Source organism: Cebidichthys violaceus, unplaced genomic scaffold, assembly GCF_023349555.1.
Source record: "Cebidichthys violaceus isolate CVI_PGR_0920_01 unplaced genomic scaffold, fCebVio1.0.p SCAF_19, whole genome shotgun sequence".
Taxonomy (NCBI): domain Eukaryota; kingdom Metazoa; phylum Chordata; class Actinopteri; order Perciformes; family Stichaeidae; genus Cebidichthys; species Cebidichthys violaceus.
The window spans coordinates 11,874,769-11,897,773 of NW_027176361.1; the positions used below are offsets into that span (position 1 = coordinate 11,874,769).

Genomic DNA, 23,005 nt, shown 5'->3' on the forward strand with positions numbered 1-23,005 from the left:
TACATTACAGTCATTTAGCAACTTACAATTCAGTATCTATCTACACACCGTAGACACAGCTATGGGAGCAGTTTGGGGTTTGCAAGTGTCTTGCTCAAGGACACATTGAATGAGACTAGCAGGAGCCGGGGATCGAACCGCCGATCCTCTGATTGAAGGACAGCCCTGCTCTCCACTTAGCCACGGTCACCCAGGTTCTATCATCCACCACTTTGGTCCAGACTGAAATATCGTAACAACTATTGGAGGGGTTGCCATGAAATTTGGTTCTGACATTTATGAAGAACACTAATGACATTGGAGAGCCCATGCCTGTCACCACTGTGTCATCAGCAGGTCAACGTTTTCACTAATACAGTAAAATCATTTTTAATATTTTTTTTTTTTTACAATCGTGGTGCCCAGAGGATGAATCCTAATGGTTTTGGTGATCCCCTGACTTTAAGGATGACGGTCTTAACAACTATTGGATAGATTGCCCTGAAATGTGGAGCAGACATTCATGTTGCCTTCAGGATTAATTGTAGTAACTTTTAGGATCCCTTAACATCTTTAAGCCATCTTCAGGTAAAAATGCAATTTACTTAATACATACATTTATTACCAAATACCTGCAAAACAAATGACATTCCCATCAGCTTCAGCTGTACTTTCTATTTAGTGCTAAGAAGGTTAGCATGTTGACATGCTAAACTAAGATAATGAACATGGTTAACATATCTGCTAAACATCAGCATTGACAATGAGAGCATGTTAGCATGTTGACGTTAGCATTTCACTCAAAGAACGGCTGCCTCTAAACCCACAGAGCTAGCATGACTGTTTCTATATAATACATCCATTAGTCTGTTTCTATATAATACATGCATTAGTCTGTTTCTATATAATACATCCATTAGTCTGTTTCTATATAATTCATCCATTAGTCTGTTTCTGTATAATTCATCCATTAGTCTGTTTCTATTTAATTCATCCATTAGTCTGTTTCTATATAATACATCCATTAGTCTGTTTCTATATAATACATCCATTAGTCTGTTTCTATATAATTCATCCATTAGTCTGTTTCTATATAATTCATCCATTAGTCTGTTTCTATATAATTCATCCATTAGTCTGTTTCTATATAATACATGCATTAGTCTGTTTCTATATAATACATCCATTAGTCTGTTTCTATATAATTCATCCATTAGTCTGTTTCTATTTAATTCATCCATTAGTCTGTTTCTATATAATTCATCCATTAGTCTGTTTCTATATAATTCATCCATTAGTCTGTTTCTATAGAATTCATCCATTAGTCTGTTTCTATATAATACATCCATTAGTCTGTTTCTATATAATTCATCCATTAGTCTGTTTCTATATAATTCATCCATTAGTCTGTTTCTATATAATTCATCCATTAGTCTGTTTCTATATAATACATCCATTAGTCTGTTTCTATATAATACATCCATTAGTCTGTTTCTATATAATTCATCCATTAGTCTGTTTCTATATAATACATCCATTAGTCTGTTTCTATATAATTCATCCATTAGTCTGTTTCTATATAATACATCCATTAGTCTGTTTCTATATAATTCATCCATTAGTCTGTTTCTATATAATACATCCATTAGTCTGTTTCTATATAATACATCCATTAGTCTGTTTCTATATAATTCATCCATTAGTCTGTTTCTATATAATACATCCATTAGTCTGTTTCTATATAATTCATCCATTAGTCTGTTTCTATATAATACATCCATTAGTCTGTTTCTATATAATTCATCCATTAGTCTGTTTCTATTTAATTCATCCATTAGTCTTATGACCTAACAAGACAAATGTGATGGAGCCCAACTAATGCACTGGCATCGGCCAGTTTAAGCTTGTCACATATTAGAGCTGATACAAGAAGAAGAGTCGTGATAAGTCGATGACATATTCACAATCATTCTGACAATCCAATAACACAATAGCACAAGTGCCACATGTTCTATTCACTGTTTCCAGCTTCTCAAATGTGAATATTTGCTGGTTTCGTAGACTTGCTGTAAATAAAGGCCTCTGGGTTTGGGGCTGACGGTCAGCCCACACTGGTCTGCATGCTGCTGCTATTTGTGCAGAATGAAGCCTTAATAACCCTGGAGACTGGGCTTTACAGTGATTTTAACAGCTCACATTAAAACAAGTCTATAGTTGCTAGTTGTGTTCATGAAATGTTGGCAACACATAACAGCACAACAGACAATCATTTATTTTCATAGTCTGGTCATAATTAAATGTGTTTTCACATTGCTTAAACAAGCTGCTAGCTTAAGGACACACTACATGAGGGTGCAAGTGGAGATTTTCCATTTGCATTTAAAACGTTAGATTATCTGAGGTCGACACAGCTTTGCATGCATCTCAGCCTATCACAACAGTTTTACACTACAGGTTTCATAAAGCGTGTCAGGGTTTGTGGTTAACCTCATCCTTGCTGAGGCAGTGGCACACCTTAACCCCACCGACACAACCGCTGTGTTTCAGAGAAGTGAGGCGTCGCTGCAAAGCTGCAAAGCAGCGTTTTCCTGCAACTCAGCACGAAGGCAGATCTAAAGGCAACGGCAACCCGAGCACCTGCCTTCAGCTCTCAGTCCTCGCTTCCTTCATGACCTCTGCCATGATTCTTTGTCTGAATCACTTCTTAAAAATACATGGAACAGAAACGTCCTTTTTGTTTGTGAATTTAAATGACAGTCTGGGTTGGTAATGATTTGGTTGAAATTTGTTGTAAATTGAAATTCATATGGACAGTCAGTAGGTGTTTAGTTCAGAAATTGTAAGATTCATTATTTCGTCATTATTAAAATACCAATGCTTCCATCGGGTTGGCCTATTATTTCTCTTTTGGTCACTCGGGGTCGCCTGGAGATGATCCAAACGCCAAGTGTAAACATTTTATTACAAATATTTTGACATTCAACTTCAAAAGTCTTTTCAGAAGTCTGTGTTTGGTGCAACTGTATCACAGCGTCACACAGATTAATTTTATAACATCTCAGTTCTGATAGTAAGTTAGTTAAAATGGCCTTGATCAAGCTCCAGGTTTGCCCCTGCTTCCAGTCTTGATGCTAAGCTAGGCTAACCATCTGACTCCAAGTCTGACCTGAACATTTGTAATCAAGACTTATTATCTGAAAAAAGAAAGAAAGTGTATTTAGAAAAAGTGGAACTGATCCTTTTAATTGTCTAACGCTTAGCTTTTTGCAAAAGGTCATTTTATCATTGTCCATCTCTGCAATTCTACTGCATCAAATACATCGATCAGTTAGAAATGAAAATGTCCAGGACAAGTGACATAAAGTTATGGTTTATTGTTGCGGCAGCTATCACAGAATAAAATGAGCAGTTTGATGGAGGTGAGGCTTTTTTGGCAAACTGTGTGATTCCATAATCCACCCTGAAGTTCTGCGCTTTCTTATTTATGACCTCTGTTGTATTTTTAATGTTATTTTATGCTTCCACAGAGCAGTGAACGCAGAGATGATGAGGCAGAGCAGAGAGACAGATCAATAAGTCAATAATTGTCGAGATTCTCTTCAGATTACAGACTCAAGAGACGCGTAGGGTTTGAATGTATTTCTCAGAACGTGTGATTTTGTATCGTCGTCTTACATGGGATTTTTTTTGGTGTCAAACTCGGGATTTTACCTTTTCTTTAAGGCACACTTGGGTGTATATGTCCTCAGTTTCAGCCATACGTCTCTGAAGTTCAACATGTGTGAGGTGTGTGCATCAGATAACTGAGTGAACAACACAAGTGTCCCTTGATTATGAACGTCTGCATGTGTCAGCTGGAGTGCCTGCTATGAGACAAGTAAGCCACATCTGTTTCATCTTTTGTTTTTCCAATCATCTAATGAGTTATAATTAGCCATTCAACACATCCAGTTATGAACACAGACCACTGCCCCGCCTGTTTTCTCTTTGTCTGTTTCTCTATTCTCCACTCTCTCTCAATCAGCGGTTGACCTCGTGATTAGTGCTAGAAAGTACTTATTTGTACGCTTGAAGAAATGGAAGAAAAGCTCAGTTGTCCTCCATCTCTATGCCAAGTGTCAAATCACGGGAACGCACCGTTTTCCAGTCCACTGTATAGCTGCGTTTATCAGCGGTGTAGCCTGGACATTACAGTCATTTTTTTAGCAGACGCTTTTATCCAGAGCGACTTACAATTCAGTATCTATCTACACACCGTAGACGCAGCAATTTTTGGGGTTTAGTGTCTTGCTCAAGGACACATTGACGTGAGACTAGCAGAGCAGGAGCCGGGGATCAAACCGCCGACCTGATTGAAAGGCGGCCCTGCTCTCCACTTAGCCACGGTCACCCCCACATTGGATATTGAAGCAGTTGATCTTCATATCTGAGGCAGTCAAATGGGAGCATTTGCACCACGCTCACCAATGAGCCACCCGACCCCCAGTTCAACCTCCTGGCAACAGACAGAAGGTCCATCTACTAGCTGATAAATCACCACACACCTCCGATCTGTGTCCCTGCTGCACATTCATGAACCAGAATAGTAGGTGTGCTTGAGAGGCCTTCCTCTTTGCACTTTCCCCTCTAGATATGTCGCTCTACTGTGAGGACTGATGATGACTACTTGCTCTTTCTTGTTCTTTTCATTCATCCAAGGTCTTTCAGTATGTTGACATTTAAAAGCAAAGAAATTAATTAAATGTCAGTTGTGTCATGGGTAAGGGTTTTCATGTCCCTGACACAATGTGTGTGTATTGCTGGAGAGACTTTGTCCTCTCATGTTAAAGTTGTCTCTCTTTAGTCTGGGTAGTAGAAAACAACTTTGTCTTTTACTTTTTTGATGGGTTTGTACTCTCCTACCTTTTTTCTCTCAGACTTCTTTATTGCAACCAGAGGAGGAGTCGCCCCCTGCTGGTCAGTAGAGAGAATGCAGGTACAAGACGCTTCCGCATCGGCCTCACTCGGCAGAAGCGGAGGTTGCCGCCGGATGCCAACACAGTGTCAATCAGTGCTAATATTTGTAGCGCATGCACATGTTCTCTCCTGGTTAAAGAAAGCTTTCAGGCTAAAACCAAGCTAAAGTACAATAGCAATTTCTTTTAGCTTGAACGTCAGCATTACTGTGCTGTTTGCTACCCTCTGAGAGCAGCTGCTACCTCTAGCACTTCAACATGTGATAGTTCCATTTAGCAACTCGGTACAATAATGAAGAGCTTCACTTCAACGGAGCCATTCACTGACTGTATATTCTCTGTTTTCCTATTAGTCCCAGCAGCCCTTGGGCATGACTGAGTTCTCAGACAGCAGGACGGTTTCATGCGATGCGTCTGTAACTCTGCATCGGGCTGTGCTTGCTCATGAAGTCCGGTGATGAAGTATGTTAATCTCACACTGTTGAGTGTTGACATTGGGTCTGTCTCGGCTACATCTGCAGGATGTGTGGCGTTCCAGCGGTCCTGTCGTTGAGAACACAATAAGTAAATTGTGATTCATGCCGATGCTCCGCTTACCTACCCAAGTGTTGATAAACCGCACGGCAGTCAATCTCTCCACAGTCGTGTGCAGCAGAGCATATTGGTATGGTGATACCCCGCCTTAATGCTAACAGGTAGCTGCTAGCATCTGGCAAGGTTAGTCCACAAGTCTGCAGTTTTATCAAAGCCACATATTAGACAGAAAACTGAATCAACAACAACCTCGAGGATAATATCTAGAACTTGAAGTATAAATTACTGCAATTACGAGGTAATGTGTGACAGAGTGACAGTCAGAGGAGTCAGAAAACAAACTCAGCGATGTCAACTAACAGCAATATCTATCTAAAGTTTGCTAACACTAAATAACATTAGGTACCATAAGGTGTGTTAGTGCTTTTTAATTCACTTTTCTTAATTGTAAGAAATAGTCAAAATTGACAGATCAGCTTCTCAGATGTGTGAACTGTCTGCTCTTCTCTCTTTCATGTCAGTCACCATGGCTTCTAGAAAGGTCTGAAGGGTTTTTACTCAACTTTTTTCTGAATAACAGACCTTGACCTTGAACGTGTCTGTAGTTATTGTTTTTTCTTGACGGATCCCTCACAAACAGCATCTGATCTCCACGTAGGGGATTTCTGCAGCAACGTCTTTGTAGCACAAGATCTGAGAAGCAGCCTCCCCGTCGGTTCACTTCACCTCCTTTCACTCGCCACACCTCTGTGGCTCGTGTTTGCTTCTCTCCTCCCGTCCCCTTGTGGTTCCTCCTATAGCTTGTTTAAACAAGCTATAGGAGCGTTGCTAGCCGATCAGAGGCCAAAAGGAGGAGAGAACATGGGCATAAAAAACACAGTTCATCCACACTGTGTCCAGCTGTTTATTCTCTCGGCCGGCTCATTAGAACAAATTTTCTCAGCACACCAAAGCCGGGCTGCCTGTCTGCTTTCCCTCTGCCTCCAAAAGAGCCCATTACTTTTCTCCTTGGAAGTAGCACAGCGGACCACACTGTGTGACTTTGCAGCTGACACTCTGAAGGAGGGAGAAGGGCTGGGTGTGTTTGTGTAATTATTCAGCATCAGGCTCGCTGATGAGTTGTTCCACATCCACTGGCACTTTTTAATGAGCATTCATGGTAGGACGATAGTGCTCCACGAGATATGTGGCGGAGTGAGATCTGCACATTCTCTTTCCTTACAGAGATGAGGGAGAAGAGTCAACCCCGAGAACATGGTGAGGCTGCTGAACTTCATTTGAATCACAAAATCATCACATTTTGAGAGCAGAAACTCAGCCGGAGCATCAAGTGATGAGAAGCCTTCCACATGTGACACTAACAAATGATCACTTAACTCATATACTTCAGTAATACAGACCATACATATAATACAAAGGCGATGGGCAATGAACAAAACTGACACTGAAATTCAACCGTGTTGTTCGGTCTGGAGATGCAGTGACTTAAAACCAAGTAAGAGCTGTGAGGAAGGAAAGCTCTGCTAGCCGCTAGGCTAATTTATGCAGTGTAAAATGCCATAGGCATAAGCTAGTGGGGAATAGCGTGTACCCCCTCAGTATTGTAGCGATAGGGATGCCCCACATTTCCCATCATGCCTGCCTATTGCTGGACTAAGTAGTTAAGTTTGTTTAACTGGATCTATTTTTAGGAATGTTACCGCGTTCTAGATCTCAGCAAATATAACTGATGGAACCGATGCCCAGCACAACACAAATGAATCTCAAGTTGTAACCAGCACCATCACAGCCCCTCCAAAACACAGAATCTTTGCCAATCAGCTACAGCCTCAAGAGCAGAACCGGTTGGCGATGTTAAAAAGCCTGAAATGGCAATCAAGCCTGGATTGCTGTTTCAGACCTCCACTGATCCCAGCCACTGGTCTTTGCCTCTTGAGTTTCTCCAGGAACGTTAAAGGTCATTTATTTTTCACCAGTGTTTGTTGAGCTGCAAGGCTTTTCACAGTTAATCACACCCTTTGCCGTTTTTAATTAAGCCATAGGAGATGTTTGACTATAATCTTTGTCTCTACACCGTCCTTATAGCTTGAAAGACAGTCACCTGCAATGAAAAGCAATCTGCCATTTATTCTGTCTGCCTTTGATGAAAACGCTGTGTAAATACTGTGCTGAAGCTGAATTTCACACACCGCCGTCTGTGCCCAAGCTTCAATCGAATTAACGTTAGAGGACGACCACCTAAGACAGTCTTTTTATATAGCACGGCAAATTGTCTGCAGTAAAAGGGATGAGAAAGCTGGATCATGTTCCATTACGATCTCCCTCAATGAATAATACAATAGGGCCCCCAGGACCAAATGGAGATTTGGCTCATCTTTTCACGTCCGTCTACCATTTGCACATTTGTGCTCAGGGATCTGCTGCCAGAGCGCGTCTCCTGTCTGGTCAGTAATTCAGCCACAAGCCGAGGCTGAATGAGTCCAGACGTCCTCAGAGTATCATGAATCCATACATCCGTCACACTGATGCGTCCATCCGGGAACCTCTTTGCGTTTGAGTACGGAGTCCTTCATCCACAGACGTGACAAATGTCACCTTTTCTACTTGCAGGCTAAACTGCAGCCAATGCTTTTGTGTTGTGTGGTGACCTTTTATGGGACATCAAACGACAAACTCTCTTCTTTTTCTCTTGTGGCACTCTGTAAGCTGTCTTTCAGCAGAACAGTAGCAAAAATGCAAATTCTTATCTGGTCCGACCAAACTTTTCTTTATCTGCACGTTATTTGCATGAGATAAGTAACTAACAGATGAATCACATTTGATAAAAATGCAGTGAAGACATTCAGATTTCTTCTTTTCTTTTTTGCATCTCTGTCTCTTTTTGTTATCAGTGCCCGACTCCATCAACATGAAAGACTCCGGTCCTGCTGATCCAACATTTCATTTGGAGGAGATTATGCTTTTAGCAATCAAGCTTGGCAATATCAGAAAATCATACCGGGATGTCAGCAAGCAAAGACAGAAGCTATGAATATCATTGAGGCTTCGTCTGACTAAGCACTTTCTTCAAAGCAGAGATTCGGTGTGCAAGTGTAGTATGAGATGAGGTTTCACACATCAGGCAATTGACCCTTCTGTAAACCCCGCCCCCCCGCTGCTTTTCCGTCAACCTATCAGAGCAATGTTACTATGGAGCCCACACTGTCACTAACTGCACTCCCTGCATAAATATTACCTAGTTTTCGAAAAACAAAAAAGTGGTTTCAGAGAGAAACAAACATATTAGTTTACATTATGTGTTTGAAGGATATCAAGATTTCTAACTGATTGAGCAGAAAACAGGTTAAAAAGATAGAGATAGAAGCTAAAGCTACAGACCACGGTGTAAAAGTGAACCACCACATCTCCTGGAGATCCAGACAGAAGACAATGAAGTAAAGGAACACTGTCCCTGTTAGCTGGGTAGATCTGTATTCACTGGTACAACCAATAACAAGCAACAGCAGCATGTGTATACATTCAGTATACCTACAGTAGCTCGTAGCATAGAAGTGCTAACGCACTCTGCTAATGTTAGCTCCACACTATTACATCACAGTTAACCATGACGAGCTCCAAATCCTCAAAACCAGCCTGAACATGAAGAACACCTGAATCGACTGCATGACGGTCTATGGATGGTTGTCGGACCCGGTCGGAGCTGGCTGACGCTACGCTGTGATTGGCCTCCCTGCGTATCGAGGGGCGAGACTTAGCGAAATGGTCAATTACTGTCATTACTCTGAGCCTGCGTGGTAGTGGTGAATGACTGAATGATTGCACGTTGTCAGTTTGTTGTACTCGGGAGAAAAAGTTCCTGAACCCAAGTGACTGTAGAAATGTGTCGGCCGTGTAATCCATCAGTTGAATTTGGTGAGCACAGAGAGCCAGTGAGGCGGAGCAGGAGTGAAAGTCTTATTAAGGGTTCCGTGTTTCTGTCTTAAAGTTTCAACCAAAAACATTCTAATTCTAAACATTCCATTACATTTGGTGAAGCAATACTATTTCAGTCCTAATTCTACTGCATTTCACGTTGTAAATGGTTACATCATATCTTAAAATGGACACACTACCATACCATAATACATATCAAGGAAGCTGTAACACTCGGGATTCATGAGCTCCAGTGATGTGATCCAATCAGAGGCTGCAGCTTGTATCAACATTCAGTCCGTCCTGCTGCCTTCAGATGGCTGCAGGGATTCCACGAAGTGAAGGAGGAACTTTTCACTAAAGCAGCTGTGTACAGCAGACACACATCTAGAGATGAATGCATATTGACAGTTTTACCGTTTTAGGTTCGCTCTTGTTGACAGCAGAGTGACACTATTCTCAGAGCAACAGCTTTCTTTGTACTGCCAGCTTGTTCCTCTCCTCCCTTCTGTTGCACCTTGTGTTCTGTGCTGGGCACCGAAGGACCACCTCCAACGTCAGGAAAATACCAAACTGACCCTCTCTGTGGACAACCCAGCCCCGCTGGATTACTAAGAATAATACACTTACGGTCTAAAATTGCACCATTGCTCTTTCTTTGATTAACTCATTTCATATCAAAGGGGCACTCCAGTGATTTGGGGATTTATAAGTGGCAGATTTTTTTCAAAACTGAATGTTTGAAAATGTAGCTCCTAGTATGGGGCAAACATCTAACATGCTGGATCCTACAGATCCTAGAATGGAGACATGAGGCTCGCCCTGCCTGATCATGTCATTAGTGGAAGTCTTTGGTTGAATGCTTGAACGTGTCTCTCATTACATTATGATTAAATGTTGACCGTGATATCTTTATTTTAGAATAGCTATTCTAATACATGTATCGGTTAAGTTTAAAATTATCATTATTATAATGTTATCTAGTGATAACGAGTTTTTAAAACTGAGGGAATATTGGAAAGAATGACAAACCTTAGTCATCATGGGATTGTATTTGTAATGTCGCTGTTACAACTTGTGGTACAGTATATATATAGATATAAATATATATAGTACGTTAGTTATATAATATCAAGTAAAACTTTGTTAGAATTTCATAACTTATACCCTACACTGCTTTCCTACACTGAGACATGGTCATTACATTTGGTCATTACAGCAAAACTTCACCTCAGGGAATCCGGACATAAGCCGGTTTAGTTTACATGTAGCTTAGCCCGCTGCAACAGGCCACAATGGCAATGGTACTCAATAAACCCCTCCGCCACACTGACCAATCTGCTCCGTCGGTTTGAATGGAAGCGTCCGTTCTACTCCTATTGGCTGCTAGAGTTCTGCACCAGAAAATGACACAGGGACCATTAAAGTCAAATCGTATCTAATCACACACCCTCTTTTCTTTTCCTGTCCCAGCGAGCTCATAGGTCCGGACTTTACGGAGACCTACTACACAGGAGACGGGCAGCCGGTGACTGTAGCCAACCGCAATTACACTGTAAGTATGAAGCAACAGGCTTTAGGAAGTACACTGTATGTATGTATGTATGTGATTTGGCATTTCATGTGTCCTCTCCCAGGATGCACTTCTGTCCATCCTGAGAGAGGATCCCTCCTCTGTTGCTCTCCCTAAGGTTTCTTTTCTTCTCCCTGTTGAAGGGGTTTTCCTGGACCACCGTGAGGGTCCTGGGACATCTGTACACACATCTGTGTGTACAGATGTGTGTACAGATGTGTGTACACTTTGTAAAACCCTCTGAGGCAGAATTGTGATTTGTGATTTTGGGCTCTACAAAATAAATTGAATTCAAGAGGGCTGCACATCAATTATGATTTACATTTGAAATAATCCCTTTATGATTTGATTACCACAGAATAGTATTTAAAATAAAGACCACACAGACCAGCATGGGGATTTATGTCATTGTAATTTGCTAATTTAGCGGAATGCCTCTGTAGAAGGAGTGAGAGCTGCACAGCGGGGGAAACAGCATGCAGAGCCGGCATGGTTTCACATCCCACTCAGTGAAGTATAGATTCATTTTGCAATGCAGTGCATTCTGGTACATGCGTGGCACAGCCGACGTGGCCCCGCAGCATGAATGTAAAATAAGAACAGCGTTGGAGATCCTGTTCTTTCTCATGGAAGGTGTTCAGTGGCGCATTCATTAAGAAAAGTGTGACTTCTGAGTATGGAATGATGGAGATCTTGCGGTGATCTTGGGCCCACAGAGCTAATAATCTGCTGATTGACAGACGTTTCTTTTCTCATGTTCGTCTGTGGGAAAATGTTTTGCTTTAAATACCGCCGCTCGTCCTGGGGGCTTTCTTGGTCAGTACAACACGCACTGGGGAATTTATCTCTTTCTTTGGACTATATTTTGTATCACTGACTGGACATCCACACAAAATGTGGTGAATTTTCCTTTGAGAGTAGTATTATGTCCTCAATTCAACTCATTGAAAGTGGCACTTTCTATGATGGGAGGATTTTTCCCAGGCCATTTTAGTGAAACACATCAATCTTGATGTAAAATACCATTAGAAACGTTCATTTCCATCAGGACAGACAAGTGAATGAAGTGAAGATAAGTGTTTATTATAACAGATGATGAGTGATAATAAAGTCTGAACAGAAAGGCTGTGGTGCTTAGACTCTACAGGGAGCGGTCTAATTGACGCCCCCCCCCCCTCAGAGTCCAGACACTAATGGAGGCTGTGATTGTGCTGAGGCGGTTATGGGGAGGTGGGCCGTGTACTAAAGGCAGAGAGAGAGAGAGGCTTGATGATGTGTGTTGTTCTATTGGATGGAGGAGACCAGCTGATGGCAGCTTGTATGATAAATAGACTATAAGCTACATAAGAATAGTCTTCCTCACTGACAGTAGGGCTTCATCTCATCTTCATCATCATTGTCATCACGACATGATTCAAATGTAAAGACATTAGTTTCCACCTATTCAAAAATGGATAGTGACTTTTGCATTCTATTCCATTAACGTGATGGCAGTGTTACACTCAAAAGTAGAATCAAAATATATTTATCAATACATTTTATTTGAGGTTTTGTTTTACATTGAAAATGAAAATTGGATCCTTAAATCTTTATTTATTTGCACAGATGGAAATTGTAATTGCAATTTGAATACATTATTTTCTTAAATATGAATATACAGTAGCAAACTAGTAGTCTTTATTAACTCACTTTGTTTGTCCAAGATTACAAGTGTACAAATACACTTTATGTATTTAACATCACAGGAGGAGTTAAACAGTACATGTCTTCATCTTCCTAAACCAGCAAAAAGCACAGCACAGCTTTGGTACACATTTGTTCCAACTTGAGTAAAATGTATTGAGTGACAACATCTTGTAAGGTGGAATTGCAGCGAAGAACACCGGCACCAGTATTAATAGACCGGCGCGGGTTGTCTCTACAGAAACGAAGAGCCGAGCTGCTCGGCTTCCTCTTTTATCTTGTGAAGGACGACTGTGTTTCACTGTTGAAGTCATTTTGAGTTTAGCTTTTGCAAAAGACAAATCTGGCAACTGACTACTGGAAGCGTACCAGTATGAACTCCACTGAGGCAATCAGTGAAATGGTGTGAACTAAAAAAGACAGTTACTGAATGAATAATACTGACGGATCAGTAGTGGAATAGAACAGATTGAAGGAACGAGAGTTCACAAAGCAAGAAAATCCCAACTGTTGTGAAACAGTGGATTTCTTTTCTCTAGTCATCAATCTCAGGAGCACACGGGAGACGTCGTAGTGGCACAAGGCCGCCGCTATTAGTGATGCATAAATTATGAAGCACTTTATTAACGCTGTCGGCCATGCGTCTGACAGGCTATGTGAGTCAGATAAGGAGCAGGTTGAGAGTGTGTTAAATAGAACTATATGAAAGACCACTGTAGAGCCCCGAAGCGGCTTAACGCCGGCGGCTGTCACCTCTAAAACATGCACACACATCTGCACCGCATCTTAAAGGAACAGTGTGTACGATTGAATTAATGGGTATGTATGCAATATATTGCGTCGTGGTGCAAGTAGCATTGTAATGTCTGTGCTCACCAAGGAAATGTAGAAATCGTTGTTTATATTTGATACAACATGTGCCACCATGTCACGTTTAGATGGTTCTTCTTAGTACGGAGCAGAAACAGGAAGCTGTTCTTAAACCACAAACAAATCAAGCCCTCAACAATTCTGTAGAGACAGAAGGATGAGCTTTTGTCCCACGCCCTATAATTTGTAGCTCAACACTTAAGATTTAATCATATTTAGGAATAGTCAGCACCTCATTTCCATTTTGACTCTCACTTTCTATTACCAGAACATTTTATGAGAACACTAAAATGTTCCTGCTTGTCTCGTAAAAAGACAACCTGGATATTGTCTTTTTAAACACAGCACCATTTCATTTCTTTACTTTAACTAAATCTTGTTTTTCTGAGGAAATTGTCTTCTTGGTTTTACTAGTGTAAACTTTTTGTGATTGTTTCTTTGGTCTTTTATCAACAGTATTAAGCAAAGTCACAATCCTCTTCATCTGACTCCAGTTATCAGAATCTCTGCAGACGCTTCCCATCTCAAGTGTTTTTGATGATCAGTGGTGGTCGAGGACTCTGATTGGCCCTTTGCTCAATTTAGCTCTTGAGTGAGTTATTGTAGGAACCAGATGATCTGTTTGTCCTCAGCAGACTTATGTAATTAAATTATGTAAGTTTATGCTAAAGGGAAATGGTAGAATAACTTCTTGAATCGATTAAAAAAATGGTTTAGTTTTAGAGCTGCTACTAGCTCTTTTTAGGTAATGCCTGTCATCCAATATGTACCTCATTCACTTGCTTTGGAAACAGGCTAGTACAAGTATTCCTATGTGGATTGCTGTGTAGAAATAGGTCATTTAACTTGTACACATCAAATGACCTATTACCAGGGAATGACCAAGGAATCCCTGTCTGTCTGTTTCTTTCGCATATCTCAAGAACCGTTCATCCGATCCACTTCACACTTGGTGGGTGCATTGTTGGCGATCCAAGGATCTGCAGTGTTGAAATTGGTGCAATTTGGACACGCAACACAATAAATAACGACCATGCCCCAGACATGGCTAAAAGTAGCAATACAGGGACCCAGCAATCGGCCACACACTACATTGCATTGTTACGTTACATTGCATTGTTACGTTGCATTGTTACGTTTCATTGTTACATTGCATTGTTACATTGCATTGTTACGTTGCATCGTTACGTTGCATTGTTACGTTGCATTGATACGTTTCATTGGTACGTTTCATTGTTAAGTTACATAACGTTACATTGCTACGTTTCATTGTTATGTTTCATTGTTATGTTATTACGTTACATTGTTACGTTACATAACATTACATTGTTACGTTACATAGCGTTGCATTGTTACGTTGCATTGTTACGTTGCATTGATACGTTTCATTGTTATGTTTCATTGTTATGTTATTACGTTACATAACGTTACATTGTAACGTTACATAACGTTACATTGTTACGTTACATTGTTACGTTACGTAACATTACATTGTTACGTTACATTGTTATGTTGCATTGTTACGTTGCATTGTTACGTTACGTTGCATTGTTACATTGCATTGTTACATTGCATTGTTACATTGCATTGTTACGTTGCATCGTTACGTTGCATTGTTACGTTGCATTGTTACGTTGCATTGATACGTTTCATTGGTACGTTTCATTGTTAAGTTACATAACGTTACATTGCTACGTTTCATTATGTTTCATTGTTATGTTATTACGTTACATTGTTATGTTATTACGTTACATTGTTACGTTACATAACATTACATTGTTACGTTACATAGCGTTGCATTGTTACGTTGCATTGTTACGTTGCATTGTTACGTTGCATTGATACGTTTCATTGTTATGTTTCATTGTTATGTTATTACGTTACATAACGTTACATTGTAACGTTACATAACGTTACATTGTTACGTTACATAGCGTTACATTGTTACGCTACATGACGTTACATGACGTTACGTTTCATTGTTATGTTACATAACGTTACATTCTTGGGTTGCTAAGATATGTGCGGAGCAGGATATTCTACATTACAACATTACAGCACGACAACTTGTCAGTACTCTCTGGTGGATAAACGAGATAACATTGTTTTCAAACCTCAAACATATATTTTTATATTTCTGCTCTGCAGTTTTATCTGTGATAAGCTAATCAGAACAGACAAATCATCAGTGAGGCTCTAACAAAACTTTTCCAGTGTTTTTATGCATATGCTTTTAATGACTAAAAACACTTCAAGCTATTGAACAAGACGTAGTTCAACAAATTGTTCAACTGCTTTCTCTTCAGAGTTTGACAGGTAAAAGCATTTCTCTATTCTGTTGCAAGTCTTAAGTTGATCACATCAGAGAGAATCTTCAAAGTGCCCTGAAATGACAGTCAGTCATTTGTAGCTTGTTTAGTATAATAAAGAGAGCGTGGAACATCTCAGCTTAGTCACTCCACCTTAAAACATCTGTTAGTCACAAGTTATCTTAGTTATAAGATACAAAACAAAACAAAACAATAAATAAATAAAAGTTAGTCAGCTATCTGCACAACAATCACTTTCATTTAGGGAAGCCCCACACATAAAACACAGAACTGCACAAATAAGAGACAATTCCATCAAACATTGAATACATTCATTCAGTGTTCAAATAATCATTAATCCTGCTTTTAAAACTTTGCATTCTTATGAATTAGTGTGATTTGAAGTGTCTCTGAAGTTCACGCCGAGATGAGGGTGCATGCGTATGATCCATGTTTTCTTTTGGACACTGCTGGTGCTGATGGATAGATGGCGTGGCATGAGAAGGAAACACAGAGAGGTGCAGGGATATCAATTCAAAAAGATTGTTTAATGACAAACAGTGTCAGCGAACCGGAGATCAGTAATGTACATAAATATAGATAATAATTTGTATCTTATATATCAGAAACAATTCATTTGCCAAGTGATATTTCCTGGTGATTGAACCAGGTGACCTGGATGTCTTTGATTTTCTTTGTTCTGAACACTCGGAGATCAAAGAATGCCTTTAATCAGATTCTCTCCACTTCTGAGCAGACCAGAGCCGGTCCGAACACGAGCAGGCTGCTTCTCCACTGGACATGGTTCACTGAGCTCTTCTCCCACAATCCACCAGGCTAAAGACTTTGTGTTTGTGGGTGAAGTCAAATCTAATATCCGGTGAAGACTATTTGACATTTGTTTAGATATGATAAAGTATGTTGTTAGGCAGATAAATCAGGGTGCTCAGGATGTATGTGCGGTGGTTGACCCTGAGGGCCGGAAGTGTGTTCAAGTGCAGGAGCTCAACACTAGCTGGGTACCTGCATGCTCGATCTTAGAAGGTCTCAGACCCCCTAATGAACACCTAGGACCCCCTGAAGACATCGAAATCATTGTCTGTTCTTCAAAATGCATATTCATGCATGGATATTGAAAGGTGGAGAGTATGGAGTAAAATTGATCTTAAAATGGTCACAAATGTGTATTACATGAAATATAAATGAAAAAAATCTGATTTACAAATGTGTACGATGTGTATATATATATGTATATATACAGTATGTATATATATATGTATATATTGTATATATACATATATATACAATATATATACTGTATATATATATATATATATATACTGCATATATATACAGTATACAGTATATATATATATATATATATATATATATATATATATATATATATATATATATATATATACGTATAGTTAAGCTGATTATACATTTACATTATAGATGGTTAGGGTAACTGACGAAAACTGTTACAGCAGCCACAAATGATGCATCTTCTCGGAACAAATGCAGTGAACTTTGGAATATAAAGATGCGAGTTAGCTGTTCTATCGCCCTGCCCTGACTCAGTGAGGCGTGAGGAAAAGGATTTAGTGAGATCTGGTTTTTCAATGAGCGGCGGCGTTGAATAATCCGTTTATACAGTAAATACACCAAACGCCCAAATACAGGATGTTGGTAAAACGATGAGTGAACAAAGCAAATCGATACTAAATATGCTTTTAACACCTATTTTTTGGATGATTATGCATGTTAGGATCAGATCTGTTCAGTTGAATTCTTTAAGATAAACTGAGCTCTGCTGGTGTGAGAAGCAGTCGAAGCCTGCTAAACGTGACCGGGCCACAGTGGAACCGTTAGAGTGCGTATGGTCACGGGTCGGGCGGAGGGTGGCGTCACGGCCGATGCTGCAGGTGGATGGACCTGCGTGGCTATTTCTGACCCTCTTCCTCTCATGATACGACCTCTCATGGAAGTCCTGGTCTTCACCACGAGCCGTCTTCCTCTTATACCTCCGTGTTACTTCAATCTGGGTCCGGCTGCTTGAGGTTGATGGACCTGCGTGGCTTCTCTGGAACCTCTTTCTTTCATCATCACGATGACGTCTCACATCTTCACCATTGTCTCAGTCGCTGGATGAGGGGTTTCAGGCCGCTCCACTCAACGGGAGGAGGAGGAAGGTTCTGCTGGTCTTTGGTGGGAGGTCCCAGAGGAGGGCTGCTGCAGAGACCCACACACAGAGATCAGGGTCTTGTTCTGTTCTCCTGGTCTCCATCATCCCTGTCTGTCTGTGGACCTGTTCTCTGTCTGAACACAGTGTTATTGTTAGCGATGCACAAACAAGGCAATAGAGACAATATTGAACTGTATGTTATTACCCAGGTCACACAGCAGGTCAGTGAGATCACAACGAGGACTTCTAGTTTTCAATGATTCATTTACATTTCCATAAACACCGGAGCAATTTTCAGGACAACTAGAAAGGCGCTTTACAAATGCAAGTCCATTCATCATTTTCACCATCTAAATCACTTCTCATTTGGAGATCATGTAACACACATTGTGAGATCAGTTTGGCTCCATAGAGGAGCAACACAGACGATGTGACTGTCAGTGAGCAGACGGCTGATGTAGCCTGTAATGATGCTGCTACTGGCGCCGCTTGTTGTTCTGCAAACGGTACAGTTTGGTGTAGTTTATGTGTGAGAAGCCTCGTTCATTTCTTTTGTCCTTATTAAGACTTTAAACAGTTCTTAAAAGAACAAAAGGTTTGGAGATGTGCTGCTGCTCCACAAATGGCTCACCACTGACAAGGTCAGTTGAATCTCGATGTCGGTGCATTTTTAATGAAGGAATCCTCTCTGCTGCCAGCTGTGTGATGTATCACTCACGGCCCTGTGGAGGTGTGTGAGTCCGCTGAGCAGCAGGAAACACAAGTGAAGCTGGTTTACTGAAAACACGGGGGCTTCTCCTGTCCACGCAATCTGCACGTTATTTATGATCTGTTTATTTTTGAACATTTTAGTTCCTCGCGCTGCCCGCAGTCAACTCGCAGCTTATTGGATTATTTATAGGTCGGTTTTCGACGAGCTTTGAAGGTGAGCGGCGGATTTGCAAAACCTGAACCGTCGAGGTCGACGTAGGATTCTATCTCAGATCACTATAAAAACATTCACAACGGGGTGAACCGGGTGAATCTCCATTATCGAGATGACTGTGAAGATCTTCACATGCATGACTTAAAAAAGATCTCTATTACGCTTAATGCTAGTGAAAAATTGAGTCTGATTTAAAAAAAACTGGAAATATGTCGGAAAGAAACTGACTCACAATATTTTTGCTATTTTTTAAATGTGTCCTTTATTCATGCAATACCTTATGATTTATGGCTACCTTATTTAAGGTTATGTTATTGTTTTTCTTTCACTAAAAACAGATGTGTGTCCTATCTATGATGTAGTCAAATATTTATTATTATTAGTAAATAATATTGTTAATCGCAATTATTTTGGCAAGGATGACCATGACATGAAATTTCCATATCGTCCCATGCTGAGACTGCGGACAGGAAATGAAAAGATTCAAAATGTCTTCCCATTTTGCTCAGTTTGTCACAAATGTGTATGAACATTTCTTATTCTTACGCTGAATATTGATAGATTTCTTGCCGTTGTATTCTGTGCTTTGCACACCGCCGTGGATGATAATGTGTCACGAGTTGAAGAAAAGAGCACAGATTGAGAGAGGCCTGATGCGTAACAAACGTCTTTGTCACAACCCGGTCTAACAAAGTGAACTGAACTCATAATAACCTGCCGCAAAAACGTCCGATACCAACTGTGTTCTCGCAGCTTGAAATGCAGATGGGATCCAGTCTCTGCGCAGTAAGCCCGAACAGATGGCCGGCTGTTCCCCGCGCAGCTGAAAGGCGGCCCGGCGGGCCGATCCCTTGGACCGCCTCCACGTCTCGTCCTCTACCTGCATCCAGACTCGTGCGGACGCCCCTCTCTCTCTCTCTCTCTCTCTCTCTCTCTCTCTCTCTCTCTCTCTCTCTCTCTCTCTGTCCCTCTCTCTCTCTCTCTCTCTCTCTCTCTCTGTCCTCTCTCTCTCTCTCTCTCTCTCTCTCTCTCTCTCTCTCTCTCTGTCCCTCTCTCTCTCTCTCTCTCTCTTTCTCTCTCTCTCTGTCCCTCTCTCTCTCTCTCTCTCTCTCTCTCTCTCTCTGTCCCTCTCTCTCTCTCTCTCTCTCTCTCTCTCTCTCTCTCTCTCTCTCTCTCTCTCTCTCTCACCGCTGCTGCTGTTCAAATGAAAGAGATCGTTTCGCTCTCTGATGAGCCGACAGACTGTTGAATCGTCAAACACTGAATGCAGACGTCATTTCAACCTTGTGATGATGAATCCCTTTTCAACATCAGCAGCAGGGCTTCGGGCCCAAAGGCAGAGTAGCTTTTAGAAGTCCTGAAAGGTGTGATACATTTGTTCTTCAAAAGGTTGAACGTGTTATATTCTTTTGTCTTCTGTACAAGTTACAGTGCTGCAGTGAGCTCGGTGCTCTGGTAGCTTAACTTTAGAGACGTGACGACAGCATGACGTCTGGGTAAATGCTGAATGGACTCTACCTTTATTTCTCTTTTCTAGTCCTCCAACCACTGACATGGCTTTAACACTACATGTCATCATTCACCCATTCACACCCATTCATTCACTGATGACAACCACTGGCCTCCGTGCTGCTCTCTACTGTTTTCCAGCGTGTGTGTGACGTTGCAGAAAGGCATGCTGGTCCACTGGAAATGGGAAAGGAGTCAATCGGCTGTTTATAGTGGGTTTTCCTGCATCTTAAAAACCTGCATATGTGTATCAGAAAGAAAAATAAACACAAAGACAAAGTGGAATACAGCTGTAATGAATTCTTTTGACCTCACCAGCCAGCAGAGTTCTGCTCATTCAAACACAGCGCTGTGTTTTATCCTGAGCAGCTATGAATTCACTCTCTCCCCGCAGCAGTCTGCCTCCTTTTCATTACACTTCTTCACGTCCACATCTGGATGTTCGGCCGAGCACCAGCCTTCACATGAACACCGTCAAAGCGAGAGTACGGAGCTTCGCTGAGGCGGTATCGATCCGCCGTTGTTGAGATACGGTCGGCAGCCGCAGCTATGAAACAGGAGCGCGGAGGTTCTGCTTTAGGGACACTCGAACCGAGTCGATCCGGCAGAGCATTGATGCACCGGAGGCACGTCTTCATAGACATTATCACAGCTTTGTTTCTGAAGCGTTCCTCCAGATGAAATATGAATGAAAGAAGTATTGATTGCGGTTCTTTTCTCTCCCAGGGTCACTGCTTCTACCACGGCCATGTGAGAGGACACCCGGAGTCCTGGGTCGCTGTCAGCACATGCTCAGGAGTCAGGTACAGGGAACAGTGTGTGTGTGTGTGTGTGTGGTATTTGTCCTAATGTGTTTAGGACTTCAGATCCATCCGATGAATTCCAATAATTCATTTTTATAGCACTTTTCTCAACAATGATGCAAAGTGCTTTACAAAAGGAAGTAAAACCAGACAAGGCATAGAGGCAGTAAAAACCATCAAATGAATAAAAAGAGTATAAATGAAAAAATATCAAACATTTTCCGATAGAGAAAAGTTTGAAGAAGAGATGTAAAAGAAGCTGGATGCTTAGTGTGTCTGAGTTCCACAGAGCCTCATCACCCTTCATCACAAGCCGTGACCTGGGAGGAACCAGCAGGGCTCCGTCCGCGGCTCTTAATGGTGGAGAGGGCAAATAGCAGGTCGATAAATCAGAGGTGTGTTTCGGAGCGAGGCCGGTTAAGGCCTTACGAGTGAGCAATAACATTTTAAAATCAATTTGAAACTTAACAGGGAGCAAGCGTGGAGAGGCGAGCGCAGGAGTGATGCGATCGTACGTCTTTGTCCCAATAATGAGTCCAGCAGCAGTTCTGTGCCAACTGCAGACTGTCCAGGACCCGAGTACAGGGCGCAGCAATAACCAAGCCCAGAATAGATGGATGGACTTTTTTCAGTCAGCAAGTGATAAAATTGGGTTGTCTTGTTTTCACATTGTCTTTAGATACTTTTTTCATTACAGTGTCCAGAGGGATTATGTTTTCTGATCGTCCGTCCGGCGACATCTTAAGAACGCCTCTAGGGAATTCATTCAAATTTGTCCCAAACGTCCACCTGGACTCAAGGATGAAGGGATTAGGATTTGGTGGTCGAAGGTCAGAGTTCACGTTTACGGGAACACAAACTCACTACTTGAAGATGGATGTGCGTGTGATATGTGTTCCTCCAAATTCATACGTGATGTCATGACGTTGCATGAATCCAGCTGCTTCTGGTCCTAAAGAGAAATTACAGAAATGTAACTTTTTTCCACTATAACTGCTACGAAAATAACCGAAACACCACAAGTCATCTTTCGACTCCTTACTGATCAGCTGTGCATTATTAAATCAATGCAATGCGTTTCTACAGCTGTCATGACCATGAGTCCCTGTGCTGTATAATATTTCATCTTTTTGATAATTAATGTTGTCAGTAAACTAAAGATGCAAAGCTTTGGGATGCAGTTTAATTAAAACGAGGGCACATCATGTATTTCTGAAACTTTTTTTTTGCCACTTGATGAAATCTTTACATCCCGACAGAAGAGGAAGTCTGGTATCTGTGGCTGTCACAGGACTGCGATGGGCTCGTCCAATCAACACATTTAGATAAAGTTTCTTGTATTTTCTTCAGATTGTAAAATTGGTAATTTGATCCTTTTTCGGGGATCCATGCAGCAGTTTTAAAAGTCTTATATTTACACAGCCTCAGACGGGTTTTAATATGGAACGCCTTTCATGTCGAAGCTTTCTCCTGGCAAAGATGCGGCGCGCCCTGAGGACGCGTGTCCCCAAAAATATATTAGATAGAGACATCAAGTTACAGCTCGGCGGGGCTTTAAGTAGGAATTAATTCCAAAGCCTGTTCGTAAATCCAAACAGATACACGTGTTTTATTACGTTGTAGGAAAATCTTTATATTTTTCTACCCGACAGAGGCTGGTTCAGTGGCGACACGTCCGTCAGCACTCTCCGGTCCCTCTGTCCTGATCTGGGAAGGAAGCCAGACGCTGCTTGTTGACATCAGCTTTGATGGGAACAGAGCAGAC

General features: G+C 41.2%; 1 protein-coding gene across 1 annotated transcript in view; it reads left to right on the forward strand.

Moving 5' to 3' along the window:
- Positions 1–23,005, forward strand: part of adam19a (ADAM metallopeptidase domain 19a) — a 149,450-nt gene that overhangs the window by 74,548 nt on the left and 51,897 nt on the right. The window contains exons 4-5 of the mRNA XM_068713695.1: positions 10,854–10,935; positions 21,164–21,240. Of these exons, the coding sequence (XP_068569796.1) occupies positions 10,854–10,935; positions 21,164–21,240 (159 nt within the window). The remainder of the gene's footprint in view (positions 1–10,853; positions 10,936–21,163; positions 21,241–23,005) is intronic.